This window comes from Colobus angolensis, unplaced genomic scaffold, assembly GCF_000951035.1.
Source record: "Colobus angolensis palliatus isolate OR3802 unplaced genomic scaffold, Cang.pa_1.0 Scaffold56, whole genome shotgun sequence".
Lineage (NCBI taxonomy): Eukaryota > Metazoa > Chordata > Mammalia > Primates > Cercopithecidae > Colobus > Colobus angolensis.
The window spans coordinates 9796157-9814908 of NW_012119154.1; the positions used below are offsets into that span (position 1 = coordinate 9796157).

Below are 18752 nucleotides of genomic sequence, written 5' to 3' on the forward strand. Positions count from 1 at the left end.
CCTGAGTAGCTGGGACTACAGGCACCTGCCACTGCGCCCGGCTAATTTTTGTATTTTTAGTAGAGATGGGGTTTTGCCATGTTAGCAAGGCTGGGCTCGAACTCCCAATCTCAGGTGATCCGCCCGCCTCGGCCTCCCAAAGTGCTGGGATTACAGTCAAGAACCGTCGCACCCGGTCAAGGCCTTTCTTAAGGGAAACACTGGACTTGGGAAGGAAATGATGAACATCCTGTAGATATCTTTTCTCCAATGCATCTTCTCCTGTGGAATCCCTCCTCCCATGCCTTCCTCCAGTCCCCTGCACCCCCACACTGGCAGCCCACCAGGCTGGGAGGCCTCTGTGCTTCCTTGCTGGCTCTGCACCATTCCCTGGCTGGCAACGCCCCTGTTGTTTGCCAGCCTCTTAACCCACCTTCCTTCTCCCCAGCACAGATCATGTCCCTGGTCACTTTCTTCTTCAGTGGGGCATAAGCCTTCTGGCAGGTGCCGTGGTCAACAATCGGGATTTCAATCTAGAACACAAAGCTGTTATTGGTCTCCACCCCTGGCTGAGGAGCCTCTGCTGTTCTAACACTCCTGAAGCCAGCTCCTCTCCACTCCATACCTGGATCGACCTGTGTCTACCTTAGACTTGGTCTAAGAGACTGCCCCGTGCTACAGGTGAAGGAACAATTGAGTGGAGAATCAGGAGGCCCGTGTTCTAGGGCAGTCTCGACTATGCAGACCTTGGCTGTGTGAACTTGGGCAAGTAATGTGCCCTCTCTGGTGCTCAGATTTCTCATCACTAAGATAGAGATAATAATACTTGCCTAGGAGATGTATTAGTCAATAGGACAATGTATCCATAAATGATGGTCAGTTTTCTTTTCTCTCATCCCTACCGTAGGACCTAGAACATGTGGCTTACTCATTGTTTTTCAGACTCTGAGGCTCTGTTTCCTCATCTGAAAAATGGAAGTTGCAGTACTTGATATACTAATCACTGTACAAGGAAGAAAGGCATGAACAAGTGCTTTGTAAACTGCACACACTGTATACATATTAGTTACTGTGGAGTTATCACTGCTGGCTTCGGAGCAAGCACTTTCTTATGTTGTCCTCCTTCACCACAGTATGAGCATCTGTCTAGATGCTGGATCCGTATTTTATGCATTTCTCTCTTACATTGCTTGAAGTTTAGTAGATACCTAGAAAAAAATACGTATATTTTGCACTGCAGCAAAACTGATACAGAAAAATAAGGCCTTGTGGCCATTATGGCCCTTGATCCAGCATGGGGGTAACTGTTGAGTAGATGTCTGGAAGAAAAAGAGGAAACATATGATTCTCTTTCAGTCAAATCAAGAACTGAATGGGCCATATTATCTAAATGGACAACTCCTATTGCCCTTGCTGGGAGGAAGCCAAAGGCCATTCAGATCCCTCTTGGGCCATGGCCTTCCCTGGATAAGGGGAGAGGAAGCCAGGCAAGCTGGTCCTCAGGACAGGTCCTCAGCTCCTGTTGAGCACCGGATTCATTGTTCAGGTATCGTTTCAGCATCACTTCCTTTGGGAATGCTTCCCGAACCCCTGAGATGAGATCAGGTTCTCTTTCATGTGTTCTGGAGCGTCCGACACTTCTCTTTCTCCACCTTTATCACATCCAGAACTACTTTCTGTCCATCCCACTTGACCATAAGCCCAAGGGGGCCAGAGACCAGCTCTATCCTTTTACCCCAGCCAGCTAGTAGCTAGTACTGCATCTGGTACCAAGGAAACACCAAATAGACCCCCGGGAGCTAGTGAATGAAGGGGTGAATGGTTGTTGTAAATCCCAAATCTTAAAGTATGTCAAAATAATATATGTGGAAGAATTTAGAGACTAGCCGTGTCAGTCATAGGCCCCGGTGATATCAGAGCCAAGCAGCTCTTTGAGGGCAGCTCGTGCTGCCCCATAACTTTGCAGTTGGAAATAGTATCTTACGGTCTAGAGAGGCAAAATGTCTTGCTTCAGATGACCCAGCAAGTTAGTAGGAGCCAAGCAAGACTTGAAACCGTGGTTCCCTACTTTTAGTTCGGTGTTTTTTTTTGTTTTTGTTTTTTTTTCCTGAAATGAGTGGAATATGAACTTCTAAGTGTAACTGTCAGGTTCGTTACCGCAAGGACTGTGGTTCTCAAGAGCCTGGCTCATTCTGGCCAATTTGGTGTGCAGTTCTCACGGTGCACAGCTGGATTGTCATCCATAGGGGTGTCTAAACTTGCTGCTTTCTGGGATAATTTTCATAAGCTCAGCCTTTAATAAGCTACCAGGAAAACCTAACAGTGTTTGGAGGCTAGAGTCCACGACACGTAGAACAAACAAATCAAGCTTTCTGGGGTTCAAAGTCCCATTGAACTGTGGAGGTGGCTCTGGCCTCCTAGTTTCCTTCTCACTAACCCCCACCCAAGCCTCGAAATCCCTAAGGGAACAATATGGAGCAGGAAGGCCCAGTGCAGAGCTGAGGTGTCACTGTCTGTGGGTCATAAAATGAACTTCACCTCCATCAGGGTCTCTGGGAACCTTTGCAAGAACTGCTTCCCCCAGCCACTGACGATGACCATGGCTCCTGAAGGAGAGAAGATACTGTGAGAACAGAGAGGCTATTTGGGGGTGTTTGGAGGGGTGCAGCTTACAGCTCCATCATCCTCTGTCTGCGGAGGAAAGACTGGATTGTTCTTCTCAGAGAAAGGTGGCATGGTGGGGAGGAACGTGTGAAAGGCAGCTGGGCTAGAGGTTACCTGCAGCAGAGCTAGGGTCACTGTTTTCTATGATGTGTTACTGGTTTACTTGTTTAGTTTTCTATTGTGTCCCACCCTCAACCATCTGAAACTTAGGGTCCATGAGAGCATAATCTTGTTCTTGGTCACTGCTATATCACAATGCCTATAACAATGCTGGCACATAGGAGGTGCTCAATCAAGAATGGCGAATAAATACAAAAGCCAGCCTAGTCCACTATATGCTATGCTGCCTTTAGCAAGCCCTCCTCTCTGCTCCCCTTCTAAGCCTCGGTTTTCCTGTCCATAAAGTGAGGAGGCTGGACTGGTATTCTCTAAAACCCCTTTCAGACTTGACATTCTAGAAGTCTATGAAGTTGGTAAGTCTGGGGGGCAAGATGGAAGTGGGTTGAGCACTGACAGAGCCATTATTTTCCTGTTTGAAAAAGAGCCTGGATACTGAAAATAGTGTTAGGCCTAAAGTCAGAAAACCTGTACTATATCCCCAGATCTGTTTCATACAAGTTGCATCTCGGATGAGTCACCTCACCTTGCTGACCTTTCGTTTTCTCGTTTGTAAATGAGGCTACAATGCCACCTTGCAAGGCTTGCATGGTTCATAAATAAGTTAATGAACATAAAGCACCTGGCACATGGTAGGCACATGGCACCCAATGAGTCAAAACTAGCTACCTCTGTGCCTTTCCTGTTGGTTCAGTTCCGCTAAATACTCCTCAGATGACATCTCAGCCATTTTCTTTTTGAGCTAAAGGAAGTGAACTATGATGGGGCACCATGGAAATTGAATGAAAAGGAAGCCAGCTGGCATGGGTCGCCTATGTTTAAGTATTATCTCAAACATGGAAATATCACAGCCACCACATGGGATAGCATCTCTGGTTTAGAGGTAAGGGGATTGAGGCTTAATGAAGTTAAATAACTTCCTCAAGATCACCCAACTGGGAAATGGTCGCAGTGGGGTTTGAGCCTGTGCTGAGTATTAAGCCATTGTCCCCCAGCTCGAGACTTTCCTTTCTATACTCTGCTTTGTGGCACTAGGGATGACTCTCTGAAGTGGGCAGTTCTACTTTGCTAGCTGGTTTCCTGAAAACAGGGGGGCACTTTCAGAAAGGCAGGAAGACTTGCTGTGGCTGTTGGCATCAGCCCTAGCAGTGGTTTTTCACTCCAGTAGTGGCCATTGTTTCCAGCTGTTTTCCTTAGCACATTAGACTCTGCTGCAGAAGTTCAGGTTCTGGCCCCATAGGGCCCGCTTTCCAAGCTTCTCGTTTCTAACTCCAGGTTCTTACCTATGTTTCCCCCGCCCTAGGGCTGGTGGTTTCTTTCTGCAGGTGCCATTTCTATGATCTCAGCTCTTCCCTTTTACTTCTCCAATCCTCCAGTGCCCTATATTAAATTCTCTCTGTTACGATAACTAGTCTAGTTTTTGTTTTTCTATCTGGACCCTTAGGTCTGACTGTTTACTATGTGCTTCTCACAACTTTTGCTGCCTTGGACCCAGTTCTGACTTGGCTGTTTGAGGGGAAGCAGCTGGTGAGTCATGCAGACACTATCAGCTGACTTAATTGGCACCAGAGCTTCACCAACACGAAGACGGACTCCCTGTGGAGGCACCAGCTGCCCTGCAGAGGTGGAGGTGGGGGAAGGTACCTTCCTGCTGGGGTCCCTCGGGCAGACAGATGGGCATCACGAAGGCATTCAGCACTGGGCTCTCCAACAGCTCCACCAGAGCCACGTCATTCTCGAATGTGCTGGGGTCATACTGGGGGTGGAGAGTGATGTGTTTGACGCCGAGATGCTGTTCATTTTCATCTGACCGGAGCCTCCAATGCTTGCCTGGGCAAGAAGAAGACATGTGGGGCATGGGGGCAAATGGGGGATAAGTTCACACCTTGTTCCCTGTCAGCTCCCACCCCAGCCCCATCCAGCCCATGCTTCTAGCCTTAACCCTTTCACTGCCTTCACCCACCTTTCCCAGACATCCCACCCTGTTGGTCATTCTCTACATACTTTATGGGTTCCCACCTCTGTCCTTTTTCAGGAACTGATGCTGTTGCCTTGTAATGCTTGTTCTGATGCCTGCTGCTACATGTTCAATCCATATCATCATCTTCAGTGCCTGGGTCAAACATGACCTCCTCCATGTAGCCTCTCGACTCTTGGGTTAGAAGTCTTTCCCCTCTGAACTCCCATGGCACTTTATCTGCTCTTCTTCTACAATACTTACTGCTTGCTACTTTCCATTAGAGGTCTCTGTGCTCATATCTTATTCCTTTATTAGACTGTAAGCTCCCTGTGGGCAGAAACTAGGTCTTGATTATACTGTGTCCTTAGATCCTGGCATAGTGTCAGTAGATAAATATGTGTGGATGTGAACCGAATCAGCTGGTAGTCTGATTTTATAAACAAGAGGGGAAGTCTGGATTGTATATGTATGATCCACTTGAAACCAGAGGTTCACAGAAACCTAACAGGTCTTTGGAAATTATCTAGACTGGCCTCCTCATTTTATCGTTGTGAAACTGAAGCATAGACTTCAATGCCTTGCTTATGGTCATGTGTCTGGAGAATCATATTTTGCACTTGGACTCAGGTTCCTGGACCTCCATCCCAGGTGTCCTGCCCTGACAAATGAGTGAGTGAGTGAGTGAGCAGACACTCTTTGTAAAGGGCCAGTTGGTCATCCCATTCCCAGAACCACAGCTGGTTTCAGGAGTCAGCTTGCTCCTCACTCACTCACCCAGGATGATTTTGAAGTCAGAAGGGCTGAGCAAGTCTGAGTTGTGTAGGCTCGGATCTTCCGGATTGAGCGACTGGTGGAGGCAGTGTGCAGCGGTCACAATCCAGCTGGAGCCTGGGGAATAGAACACACGTGCCATCGTCCTGCACTGTCCGGTCTTACCTCCCTCTGTCTTGAGCTGAGGATCTTCAGACTACTCCAGGAGACCCCTCAAGACCTTGAAAATGGCTGTGCTTCTCTCCATTGTATTTTATGGCCCCCAACTCAAATGCTCATATGATCCTAATCTGAAGATATGGGGATTTAAACCTGTGATTTTTACCTGCCTTTTCCAACCGAGGCCAGGACTGAACATTGTAAACAGGATTTCAGGGATCCTTTAAGCCTGTGGCATTGGTGAGAGCCAGAGAGCCCAAGGTGGGTGCACAGAAAGCCTGTGGTCAACTGGCTGCCTTCTCAGGCCTTGCTTCTCAAAGTGTGTTCCCTGGACCAGCAACATTAGCATCACCTGGAAACTTCTTAGAAATGAAGACTCTTAGGCCGGCCCCACCTCGGATCCACTGAATCAGAATTTTCATTTTAACAAGACTCCCCAGTAATTTGTATGCACATTAAAGTTTAAAATGGATGAATCAGAAGCTAGCTACACCGGCTGCACATTAGAATTACCTGGAGAATGAAAATAGAGTAAATCAGTGTCTGCACCTATATTTAGACCATTTATGTCATGGGGGTGGAGCCCAGGCACAGATAATGTTTTAAACATTTCCTTAGTGAATTCTATTGCTGCTGGGGTGGAGAATCACTGCTCTGATCTAGACCTTTCATTATATAGACAGGAACCCTGAGGCCTGGAGAAAGCAAAGACGTTCAGGGGCACCCAGCAGGTTGGTTTCAGGGTCAGGGCCAGGGCCAGACCCCAGGGCTCTTGATAGTCAGCTTAGTGCATTTCCTGTGTCTCAGCTGGCATCTTTCTGTGGATGGACAGGCATTTGCCCTTCATTTAACGGAGGGTCAGGCTTCCATTCACCTCTTATGTGGAGCAGATGACAAGCCCATAAGTAGCTGAGCCCAGAGACATATCAGGATGAGCCAAGCAGAAAGAAAAGCTCTAGAACATGGGGGTGGGGGAGGCTGAGTATCAGGTCAAAGTTCAGGGTCGAGGGCAGAAATGCTTAGTCCCAGAGCAGGTTCCAGGCTCCACTTTGTCCTCTCAGAAGCAGCTATGTGCTCCTGGGTCCTGGCCAGGGCTCCACTTAAGTCACTCTTCTCTGCTCTGGGCCATTTTTTGATCTCTGCCCATGTCCAAGACCAGATTTTCCAGGTGGATCAGGTGGGCCGGGGTACCCAGGTTAGGAGAGCCTGCCTTGGTGTGGGACTCTGGGCTGTTTAGATGAACTCAGGGGTGTGCACTGGCCAGTTCAGAGATACAGCTCGGCCTCCCAGCTCTGCAGATCCCGCTACCCAGGCATCAGTGTGGGCATTAACAAGGTATTTTCCCCTTCCTCTGTCCCTCAGCTACTTTCCTGTTTCTTCTGCCCTCTCCTATCCCTCCCTTGCTCTTTAAGACTGAATGATAGGAGGGAGGCAGAAATGACAGATCAGAGTTGTTGCAGGGAGTACGAAGTGTGAGGGCATTCCAGCTTGGCTGGGGGTAGAGAAGTGAACATCAAACATTTTTCGAACATAAGTTATAGTCATAGGGAATAAACACACAACGAATAACAATACATGGTGGACATTAGTGGACTCAAAAATTCAAGGTTTGTCCTAGCTACTCGGGAGGCTGTGGCAGGAGAATGGCTTGAACCCGGGAGGTGGAGGTTGCAGTGAGCCGAGATTGCGCCACTGTACTCCATCCTGGTGACAGAGTGAGACTGTCTCAAAAAAAAATAAAAATAAAAAAAATTAAAAAAAAATCAAAGTTTAAGAAAACGAATTCATTCTTAAAATTAGGTGCACACAATCCATCTCTCTTATTTGCCCCCTAACAAAATCAGAGCTGTCTGGTGAAGCAAAGTCTTCCCTCTTTCCCCCTCACTGGCAGCTCGTCCTCCACACCACTCTGCTTCTCTCCAACTTCCCTTCAGGTCCCTCCTTTCCTGGCTTCTTCTCTCCTGGGTATCTTGTGCCCTGCCAGTACCTCTTCCTCTTGTTGGATTGTTCCCTTTCATTTTTCTCTGTACTGTCTTCAATCCTCTGTGTTATTTTCCAGCTATCTGTCAGTGTTCTCTGTCTCTCTCTGTCCTCTCCATTGTTGTCTTTCCAATTCTGGTCCTCCGTTTCCCTTCCCTTCTCTCTCTTGGTCCTCTCCCCGACTCCGCTCCCCTGCACTGCCCTCAGTCCTTCCCTTCTCTCCCTTGGTCCTCTCCCCGACTCCGCTCCCCTGCACTGCCCTCAGTCCTTTCTGACCCTTCAATACCTTCCCTCACTCTCTTTGCTTCTCTGGGGGACTCCTTTGAGTGAGACCATTCATCTTTGGGCCTGTGAGAATTTAAGGATAAATTCCTTGCAGAGTAGGGTTTTCTGTAGCCCTGGTGCTTTGGCTGCAGCTCTAGCCCAGGCCTGGTGCCTTGCCAAAGGGATCCCTGCCCCAGAGCTGTCCACCCTGGTTGGATCTGGAGGAGGGTGAGGCTGAGTGAGAGGCATGCCCATCTGGGAGCTCCCATGCCCTGGGAGCCGCCCGTGCAGAGATGGGCCAAGCCAGGCCTTCTTCCTTGGTGGTGGGATCTGATGCAGAAGTGGCCTAGATAGCCTAGATTGCTATTCAGCTTTCTTTTGACATCAGAACTGGAACAGACCTTAGATTGCCCGGACCAAACTGTGGCAGGGAGAGCCATCAGCTGTTCTCACTCTTGCTTCCACTCCCACCCACATTCCATTACCAAGGTGACAGTCCTATTTCCCAGTGTTATTGAATCTGCCTCCTTGTTTCCATCCCTCATACCCTGTTCTTATTCTGAGGCTATGCCTTCTCTCCCTGCCACTACAATGGATGCCTCACTGATTTCCTGGCCTCGAGTTTCACCCTCCTTTTTATCAATGCTGCCTCTGGAGAGAACTTTCCAGAACATACTTATCAACCTAAGCAGCATTCAAGACAAGATAGAAATTCCTAAGCATAGCATTCGAGGTCTTTGTAAATCGACCTTTCCTGATCCCCAAGGGTGAGTTTCCTGACTCTCCCTGACCTCACAGCCCTGCCATGCCCTGTCCTTGACCCCCATGTACTGTTATTCATGGTTGAGAGACTCCCTGACTTTGTCCTTCCCAGTGCCAGAGACAGACCAGGATCCAGTCTAGTCGAGAATTCTTTCTACCATACTGCACCCTGTACCCTGACGCTAGTGTGCACAATGATTTGCAATGAAGAAACCTTGGTCAGTCTCTAAGGAGGGGGTTCAGTTCCTTAGCTTCCACTTCTTCCACCTTCTCCTTACCTAGAAGGGAGCCCCCGCAGAAAGGCTGCCCATTCAGGTGTGACAGCATGGCAATCCAGGGAGTGGTACCCTTCTGGGCTGGGCGTCCATTGAAGATCCTGGCCATCAGCTTCCGGGAGAACTTGGGGAGCCCACACACTGCATCCAAGGGAGGGAGGGAGAGACAGATCAGACTCTGGACTCTATCTTGCCCACTGCCAGAGCTCCCAACTCATCACCCTGTTAGGAACATCTATTATTTTTGCTCCTCCAGCATTAATTGACCTTCCTGATAATAGCATCCCAATCTTTCTTTGGAGTCTGCACTTTCCCCATTCTTAGTCTATGCAGCTAGAGTTGGATTGATCTCACCTCTGGTTTCAGGGACAGGAATGTGACTGATCAAAACCATGCACTTTCTGGTCACAGCAATTGCTCAGAGATGGGAATGTGACCTTGGCTGGACCAATGAAAGCCTTACTTGAGAATTTTGCTAAACATATTAGAGAAGAGAAAGTCATTCCCTACTGGAGTTGCCAAGCTATTAACCATAAGCCCAGATCTGCCAACAATCATTTCATTAAGAGTCTACTGAGACTGATGAAGAAAAGTGGAGCTGACAGTTGAGGGGCAAAGAGAGAGACAGATTGCACCCTAACAGTTGAGCCCTTTGATCTAATTATACGTGAAGCCTTTTGGTACAGCCTTTTCAGTTATATGTGTCTATAAATTACCTCTCTTTTTTTCCCCTTAAGCTGCTTATGTTGGCTTTATGTCACTTAATAATGAAAGAGTCACAGCTAATAAAGAATCATTATGCTCCATCCACAGGAATCTTGTCTCCTGAGAGAAGCCCTTCCTCAGGGCCTTGTGGAGCTGAAGATCCTCACCACCACAGTGTCTGCCTGCTCCATCCCGTTTTCCACTGGCTTGAATTGACAGACACGCTCCCACATACACACTTTACAACTGAATAGCCCCTGAATAGCCCTTGGAGGCCATCTGGTCTATCCCTCTTATCATTCAGCTAAAGAAACCGAGGCCTGGAGAAGGAAATTGACTTGCCAAAAGGTATTCCATGAGTTAGTGGCAAGACTATCAGTCTAGGTCTCCTGACTCCCAACTCCGGGCTTTTCTTACTCCGGCCAGCCCCATAAACTTTTAACGATGTAGCTTCCCAGAACACACATAACCCAAGCCCCTGGATCCAGGCAGTTACCTGCTACCTTTGTAGCTGTCACCAGGCTGGAGAAAATCACAGATAAATGCTCTGCATCCACAACCTTGATGCAGCCTCAGCATCTCCCAGCATCATTCTACATGCCCACAGCCAGCTTCCCCAAGCTAATGTCCTGCCTCCATTCCCAACAGACTCTCAGAACCCACTGAGTGGGAACTCCCTGAGTGGGAATCCCACTGAATGCAAACCATCCTCCTCACCATCTCTTCTTTCTGTAAACTTTGTTGTCTTCAGAACTAATTTTTCACTCTGGATCTCTTAACTTTTGAACTCTTGGAGACCTGGCCTTGGAGATTGTCACCCCTCTCCTGTATTTTTCATCTCTCCTTATTCTATGCCTCCAAAACACAGTCAAGACTTTTCATACTAAAAATCAGCTTCCATTTCCCTGTTTGCCATTCATTCCACAGTCTGTCCTACTCCTCCCTTCTATAGTAAAGCTTCTGAAAAGACGAGTTGACACTCCTTTCCCACATTCTTCCTCCCCCTTTGGAGCTGTATTCAGAAGAAGAAAGTGCCATGTACTGCACAAATTTGGAAATAGGCAGCCATTTGAATATTTAACAGGTCTACAAATAGTAGATGGAAATAAAATGTCTCTGAGACCATAAATGGAACTTCAACCATGATATCTACATACAGAGTAGGATACTATTTTTCGAATCTTATCAGATACATTTTTCATCCCTAGGAATTTGCTGTGCACTGTGGCTCCCAAGTCACTGAAGCTGGAGCATCCATGGTTTTAAGCAAAGGCTGGATAAGGCTTTGACTTGAAAGAGCAAAGCAGAAACCAAAGTCTGGAAAGACAGACTTTCATTTTGAAGAATCAGGCTTTATAGTAAGAATAAAAAATTTGTAGGTTTCGAGGAACGAAAACATGGAGAACTGAACATGTAATTTTTACCACAAGGCTTACGGAAGATGCAAGGGCAGTTTCCTACCTCTGAGAAAAGAGCTAAAAGCCCATCCTGGGAGACTGAGAAGGCTGGAGAGAGAGGAAGGAGGGAGTACAGAGAGAGGACCGAGAGAGAGAGAGGACTAAGGAAGAGAGAAGTGCTAGAGACGTGAAACTCATGCATGGAGCCTGCTGCCTGCATACCCCTCAGGGATGACAATGGAGACTTGACTCCTGTCCTGGGGAACTTCCTTCCCAGAGTCCTTCACTGGGACTCTTAGCAGCATTGGGTGCTGTTGACTACTTCATCCCTCTTTACAGCTCCTCTTCTTGGTTTCTGAAGCACTTTTCTCCCTGTGTTTCTGATCCTTTCCCTTTTTTTTTCTTTTCCTTGGGGCCTCTCTTGTCTTCATGACTTCTGTGATGCTGGTGTTTCACCCATTCGGCCCCAGGCCTTGGTCTCCTTTCCTTATCTGTAAATTTCCTGTAGATGATGCCCTCTACCTCTATGCCATCGTACTATCCATGTGCTGATGAACTTCAAATCAGTGTCTTTCAATCTGCCCTGTCCTCTAAAACTCACCATTCTTTACTGCCGACTCTTCCAACTCAGTGAAACCGCACCCAAGTATCCACCCTTCACTAACCTTCTCCCCTTTCTTATTGCAGATGTCTGCTAATGTCTGAATCAACCACATCCTTGTTGCCTCCCTTTTCTTCAACCCCATGTTAAATCAGTCACTAAGCTGCTGGTAAATCCCTGGGAGAAGGAGAGTGATGTGTCTCCCTGACTCCATGTCACAAAGTGCTCTGTATGTAACTTCATCATGCCTCAGTACCTCAATGTGTCACAACATAAAGTCCAAGTATCTAAAGAAAAGCAAAAGTTGGAAATGTAATAGAACATGAGACACGACAGCCCTTCAAACCATAAAGTGCAAAGCATAAATATGCTCTTATTTTCATTCTCAATAGTGTAAAAAGAATGCCATTTTCATTATGGTACAAACCAAAAACAAAGGCAAACCATGAGTGCGTCCCACGGTGAGACTTCACTGTCACATGCCACTCATGCTTGAACTTATCAAGAGATGCCTATAGGCCAAGCCCTGCTGAATGTACCACTTAAATCGATTTAAACTTCCCCTCGTCCTGTCTGCACTGTCACAGCCCTATGGCTGGTGGGTCTGCACCATCCCTCATCAGGACAGTTGCAGTAGTTGCATAACTGCTTTCCTAGCTCAGCTCCTTCCACTTTCCACACCATGCTGCCCACCCTCAGATCTGCTGAATTCAAATTTTCCAGTGGGTGAGACCCAGCAATCTGCATTTTCACCCCAGGTGATTCTCATATGCCCCAAACTTAGAGAATCACTCATTTCAGGACAGTTCAAATAGAGTACGCCTTTAAAAACTCTTCCCACTCAATGCCCACCACTCTCACTTTAACCATGGCCAGTTTTCATGCTTTGAAAGCTTTCATGCTTTTTTCCACTCTGCCCCTTCCCTCCTATCTCCCATGCATCCTTTGAAGCCTCTGCAAAGCTATTCCAAGCCCCTTCAGCTGTATGAAATAGCCCCTTCTTTCAGTTCCTGCAGTACTTAAATCTCTGTTGCTTTTACATTTAACTTCTTTTGCCTATATAAGACCTATATGCACATAAGCTTGTCTTGCATGCCAGTTTCAACCCTGTGAAACTGGCACTAGAAACTAGCTGGCACAGAACATGTTCTCTGTGATGCTGTAGTTTCCTGAGCAGGACTCGTAGCTGATTCTGCACTCAGCGTGTGGCACCACGTGTAACTTGACATACTGCAGGACATCTGACAAGGTCTGCTTGCCGCTGCTGATGATCTCATCCAATGTCACATTGGGACTGGAGATGCCCTAGCTGGTCACCAGGCCCAGCATGTAGGGGGCCGGGCCTTCAGGCTCAAGTCCTTTGAAGGCAAGGACTTAAATGCCAGGCACTTAAACGAAGGAACAAGCAGCCTCTGAGAAGGAGACACATCAATAAACAAATCCTTTCCTCATTACCTCTGGGATAACGTCCAGATACCAAAAGTTGTACTTTTTCTGCAACAAGGGAGATTTTGGTTTAATGAGGAGGCCAATTTCTTTTCAAAAAAGTCAAAACAAATGAACACACTTCCCCAACAATAACAAAACCTATAGCCAAGGCTGTTGGTTATCCATGAGGGTTTATTTTCACTTTAGACCCCTGATGGGAGCAACAATGCAGAGGCCCTTTACAGAGTGGTAAAGCATATCATATAAAAGATACAAAATATAACATCTTTACATGTGCCATTCATAGACATTGGAGTGTGCTTTGATGAGCTGGTTGGAGAAGTGGATACGTCCCAATCATTCCCTCTCGGGGCATCTCTGGCTGTCTTGCTCTGATGGAGATTTCCAGGATAAAGAGTTCCAGGTAGAAGGAGGACAATCAGCCCTGTGAGGGCCAGAGAGGCTGCTAGCAGTCAGGGAAGCTCTGAGCGCTCCAGCTAGAAAGACCCTGCAGGAGACCTAATGCCCCCCTATTGCTGATGGAGAACCAGAGACTCAGAGAAGGAAAATGATTTCCCAAAGGTTATACAGCCAGTTGGGAGCAGAGCAGGGACTAGAACCCAAGACTCTTGGCTCTTTTCACTGCCTGCCATGGGTGAGCCTCTGATTCCCTTGACTCTGAAAAATGAAGGAGTGGGTCTCTCCGAACATTCTGTGGGGTGGATTCTCCGCCCAGCTCATGCCCCAGGGATGCCAGGCAGCCTGGCAGGATTTGGGTGACTTCTAATGTGCCCACCCCACTCTTTCTTCCATTTTCCTGCCCAAAAGCACAGCAGGATATGGTGTGGGTCTTTTCTTTTCCCAGGTAATCAGCTAAGTCCCCAAATTTGGGTCTGGGGTTCAGGTAGTAGCCTTTTAGATAACATATTTCAAGGCCGAAAGATTGCTTTGTGCTTGTCTGGAGCAGCAGGTGTGGACATCCATGGTGTCAGCTGGTATTTCAGGGTGGCATACGGGCCCAAACGTGTTCTGAGTTGACAATGGGAATTTAAGGGCTTGGTGAGCCTCCCGCTGCTATTCTGCTCCCACCAGTCAGCACAAACCTTCCCAACTTTCTCCATGTCCTTTGAAATTTCTTTAATGGGGAACATAAGGAATAAGGCTTAGACTGCAAGAAGCTTTTGGGAGAGAAACCCCAGGCATGAAAGTTCTCCAAGGGATTACACTAGGAGAGAGGGGCTTGGCTATGAGCCATCTCCCAAAACCTGAATGCTCTTCTCCTAGAGGAAGGACTAGGCCAAGGCTAGTCCCAGAAGGCAGAGCAGGAAAATATACAGATGCAGCATTCAGTTCAATGTTAGAAACCATTTTCTAATAGTCAGGTTCAAGCTCAGTTATACCAACAGTGGAACCGATGGGTTTGATAAGTGGTCAGGAGTGAATAAAGGCCACTGGGATAAGAAGTATGGCCTGGAGAGGAGTGCTGGGATGGGCGCAGGGGCCTTGGTTTAGCTCCTGCATTGTATTGCTGGGGAGAGTGAGGCCCAGACAGGCGAAGAGACTTGGACAAGCTCAGGAACGCAGGTCTCCTGCCTAGAGCCTTTTCCTATACCACACTGCTGCCTCTCAGGGTCCTGGGGGCTCTCTCCGTAGGAGAAGCCGCCGCTAGGTCAGTGTGTTCCATTCCATTTGGTCTGATAAGTAATGTGGAGTGTGCTGTCAGAAGTGCAGTGTAGGTTCACTCAGGGGAGGCAGGCCCCGAGGAAGTAAGTCAGCTCACCGTTCCACCTGGGGCTCCGCCTTGTGGTGAGCCCATCTGCTCCCACACCCAGTCCACATAGTTGGAGACCTTTGTGTAGACTCCATAGACCTGCTTGCTGCCACATTCTTCAGGTCCCCCCCAGGACACCAGGCCTTGCACCACCCAGCGCTGGCTCAAGTCATCCAGGATGACAAAGGCCCCACCGCTATCTCCAAGGCACGTGTCTTTGCCGCCCTCATAGTAGCCAGCACAGAACATGTTCTCTGTGACGCTGTAATTGCCTGAACGGGACTCATAGCTAGTTTTGCACTCAGCGTGAGGCACCACAGGTAACTTGACATACTGCAGGACATCTGACAAGGTCCGCGTGCCACTGCTGATGATCTCATCCACTGTCACGTTGGGATTGGAGATGCCCCAGCCGGCCACCAGGCCCAGCATGTGGGGGGCCGGGCCTTCAGGCTCAAGCCTTGGCAGGCAGACAGGCATAACGTGGGGTCCCAGGGGCACGGGCTCCTGCAGCTGCACCAGAGCTATATCGTGGTTGTAGTTTTGGATGTTGAAGTCTGGGTGGAGCACCACTCGGGCAGCTGAGCTGTTGACTGCCCCTGATTTGTCCCGCACATCATGCAAGCCCAGGTAGACGGTGACGTGCTCCTTGGAGACTGGTATCACGGTGGTGTCTCTACGCTGGGAGCGCAGCACATGAGCTGCTGTGAGGATCCAGGACTCAGAGAGCAGGGCCCCACTCCCAAACCACTTGTCGTTTGGCACTCTCGAAGTGTCCTCCACCACTATCAGGGCCTGCCATGGGAAGAGGCCGGGCTCAGCATTTCTGCCCCCGATGATCCTCTTGACCAGGCTTGGCAGGGAGCGGGAGGGCTGACCACACTCTGAAAGGAGAAAGAGGGAGCAGGGACAAGAGACAGAGACTGGTCAGGTCAGCCATATGACAGAAGCCACAAAGAGAAATTCACATGTCACCTACTATAGATTATGCCACCATGGGACCCTAACCTGCCTGGGTCATGCTAGCCTGGAAGAGCTCTACTCAGGGTCATTTTGGGTCTAAGCCTCTCTAGGCTGGCCCATCTCTAGTCTGGCTCTTCTGTAGCTGGGACCCTCTCTGGACTGGACCACTCTGCTTGGGCTTTCTCTATCCTGAACCACCTCTGGCTAAGACCACTTGTGACTTGGACCATTGACAGCCATCTATTTCTAGTAGTGGACACTTATCCCCTTCCTTCTCTAGAAAGGCAGGTCTTATTTCAGAAGTTGTCCATGCTATGGGAACCTAGAAAACTTCTGAAAGTTTTCTCTCCATGGGGACAGAGAGATGCAAGGAACCTAAAAAACCATCTAGCAGGTCACAGCAAACGCTAGACTGGTAACAAAGATGCTGGAAGTCTTGACCTGGCTTTTTTCTTCCATTTCCCTTGGGACTCTGAGTCAGTAAATTTCCCTCTCTGGATTTCAATTTTTGATCTGTCAAATGAGGCATTTGGTCACAATGATCTCCAGGGATCCTTCAAATTCCAGGGATCCTTTAATTTTCGTTTTATTTGCCTTAGCCATCACCATTTTCTAGGTGAGTAAACCTCCTGAGTTTAAGTGACTAGCCTAAAGGGATATGACTCTCAACTCAGATAGCAGGAGCTTAACTAGATTCTAAGCCTAGTATCCCACACTGACTCAATAGATATTAAGACCATGGGCATAGGGCCTTAAACCTTTTCTTCTCTGTCCTAAAAGAATCTTGCTATAAATTGGTGCCCATGGATTAAGGCCCAGGGCATCCAGGGTTGGGGAAAGATGGCATAATCTATAAGCAATGATGCATGGACCCTACTCTGGGCCACCCATCATTGCACCCAGGAGTTGGGTAGTACCTTTAGGGGAAGGAGAAAGATCTGAGCAAACTTCATTCCACTGAGTTGCACCCTGAGCATGCACATGCACCACCAGCCTCCTGCAGCCAAATGCCTCTGGCCCATGAGCAGGTCTTCGGCACCAGGCCCCCGCTGGCTAAGAACATGCTTGCATGGCCCTCCCAGGCAGGGTGCTTGGGTCTTGGAGGTAGACCTACTGTGAGTGTGGGCCTCGTCCTGGTTCCAAATGGCCAGGCTACACTCCTTGGCCTGGGCGCTTTTGACAATCCTTTAGACACCATGGAACATTTGAGTTTTCTTGGCAACTTTGGGAAAGCAGGCTTTTAGCAACCTAATGCTTTTCAGATGCTCTTCTTCCTGAGGCCAAATGCTTCTTGCTTGATCCTGGGGCACCCTGCCATTCACCCCAGGCCAGATGTGAACTGGTCTTTGTAACTCTCTGTGGCCTGGCCTTTCAAAGTTGAGGGTCAGCCTTCCAATTACAAGTAGCAAACTGCAAGGCAACATCTCAACACAGCTCTGCGACTGGTCCTACATATGTCTAGTACTTCAAGGCCCTCATCTGGTAAGGGACACGTCTGTGACTTGGTCCGCGGTCACAACAAAGCCAGTACTAAACGGTACCTTTCTCCAACCAAGGTGCCAGTGGCACACTGCAGGTCACAGATCAGATCTGGAGAAACCTTGGAGAACAGCTAATTTACAGATGGAAACATGGAAGTTCAGAGAAGGCAATGACTTACTCAAAGTTGTTAGAGGGAAAGCCAGAACTCGAGCTTGTTTGTCCTGAGTCTAGCTTCATATCTCCACTGAAATCTGTTTTTCTCCTTGATGTGTTCTTGTCCTTTTAAGAGGCTGAATGATGCAACAAGCCCTTGGGAGAGCTCATTGAAATGGGGTCATTCTTGTTGGCTGCTGCCATTCCCCACCCAGTCTTTCCTGGGAGAAAGGAATCTTCTTGAAATGTTATAGCTTTGGCTATGCTGAAGCCAGATTTTGGTTCTAGAGGATAGTGGTTAGTGAGGGAGGGTCTTTAAAGAAAAATGTGATGCTCTAGGTTTCAAGGTACCTGAGGATGGCATAAAACATGACCATGGTAAAAGAATGGCTCAGCATTGCTTATGTTGCCATCAAAAGTATTGAGTTTACCTTTCAGCTCTGCCCCTAATTTTCTATAAGTGGCCTTGTGCAAATCACTACACTATTCTGATACTTAGTTTTCTCATTTATAAAATAAGGGGGCAAGTAATATTTGCTTAGCAGGCCCCCTGAAATGGTGGGCCTTATGACAATAGATGAGATGGCCTTCTCCATCCTGGCCTGTATCCTGGTTCAATCACAGTGTTTTGCGAAGAGAGACTTTACAAATTTCTGGCCTGGTTCAATGATACACCATGGTTCTGCCCAAAATTGGGTGTGAAAAAGAATTTCATGACTCATTGTATCCAAGATGCTTTGTACAAACATAGAGGATGATGACCATTAAAAATCATAGAATAGCTGGGCGCGCTGGCTCATGCCTGTAATCCCAGTACTTTGGGAAGCCGAGGTAGGAGGATCACCTGAGGTTTGGAGTTTGAGACCAGCCTGACCAACATGGAGAAACCCTGTCTCTACTAAAAATACGAAGAATAAAAAAATAGTCGGGCATGGTGGTGCATGCCTGTAATCCCAGCTACTCGGGAGGCTGAGGCAAGAGAATTGCTTGAACCCAGGAGGCAGAGGTTGCAGTGAGCTGAGATTGCACCATTGCACTACAGCCTGGGCAGCAAGAGTGAAACTCTGTCTCAAAAAAAAGAGTCATAGAATATCACAGGTCTCTTGGTTCTGATGCTTTACTTCTGAGGTATGGGATCCCAGACCCAGAGATGTGAAATTACTTACCAAAGATCACAGTTAGGAAATGGCAGCATCAGTATTAGTACCTAGGGCCCTGACTCTTTGTCCAGGGCTTCTTCCCCTTCCTGAGGTGGCCACATGGCTTTCCAGCATGGAATCTATCCCTAGCTTTCTTTGGCTCACATAGTCTTTTAGCAAAA

The 18752-nt window shown here is 48.0% G+C and overlaps 1 protein-coding gene across 2 annotated transcripts in view; it reads right to left on the reverse strand.

Moving 5' to 3' along the window:
- Nucleotides 1–18752, reverse strand: part of MASP1 (mannan-binding lectin serine peptidase 1 (C4/C2 activating component of Ra-reactive factor)) — a 76670-nt gene that overhangs the window by 4774 nt on the left and 53144 nt on the right. For both annotated transcript variants that reach the window (XM_011961594.1, XM_011961593.1), the window contains exons 11-15: nt 8935–9072; nt 5495–5608; nt 4405–4590; nt 2518–2585; nt 413–512 (exon numbers count right to left, since the gene is read on the reverse strand). In XM_011961594.1, the coding sequence (XP_011816984.1) occupies nt 413–512; nt 2518–2585; nt 4405–4590; nt 5495–5608; nt 8935–9072 (606 nt within the window). The remainder of the gene's footprint in view (nt 1–412; nt 513–2517; nt 2586–4404; nt 4591–5494; nt 5609–8934; nt 9073–18752) is intronic.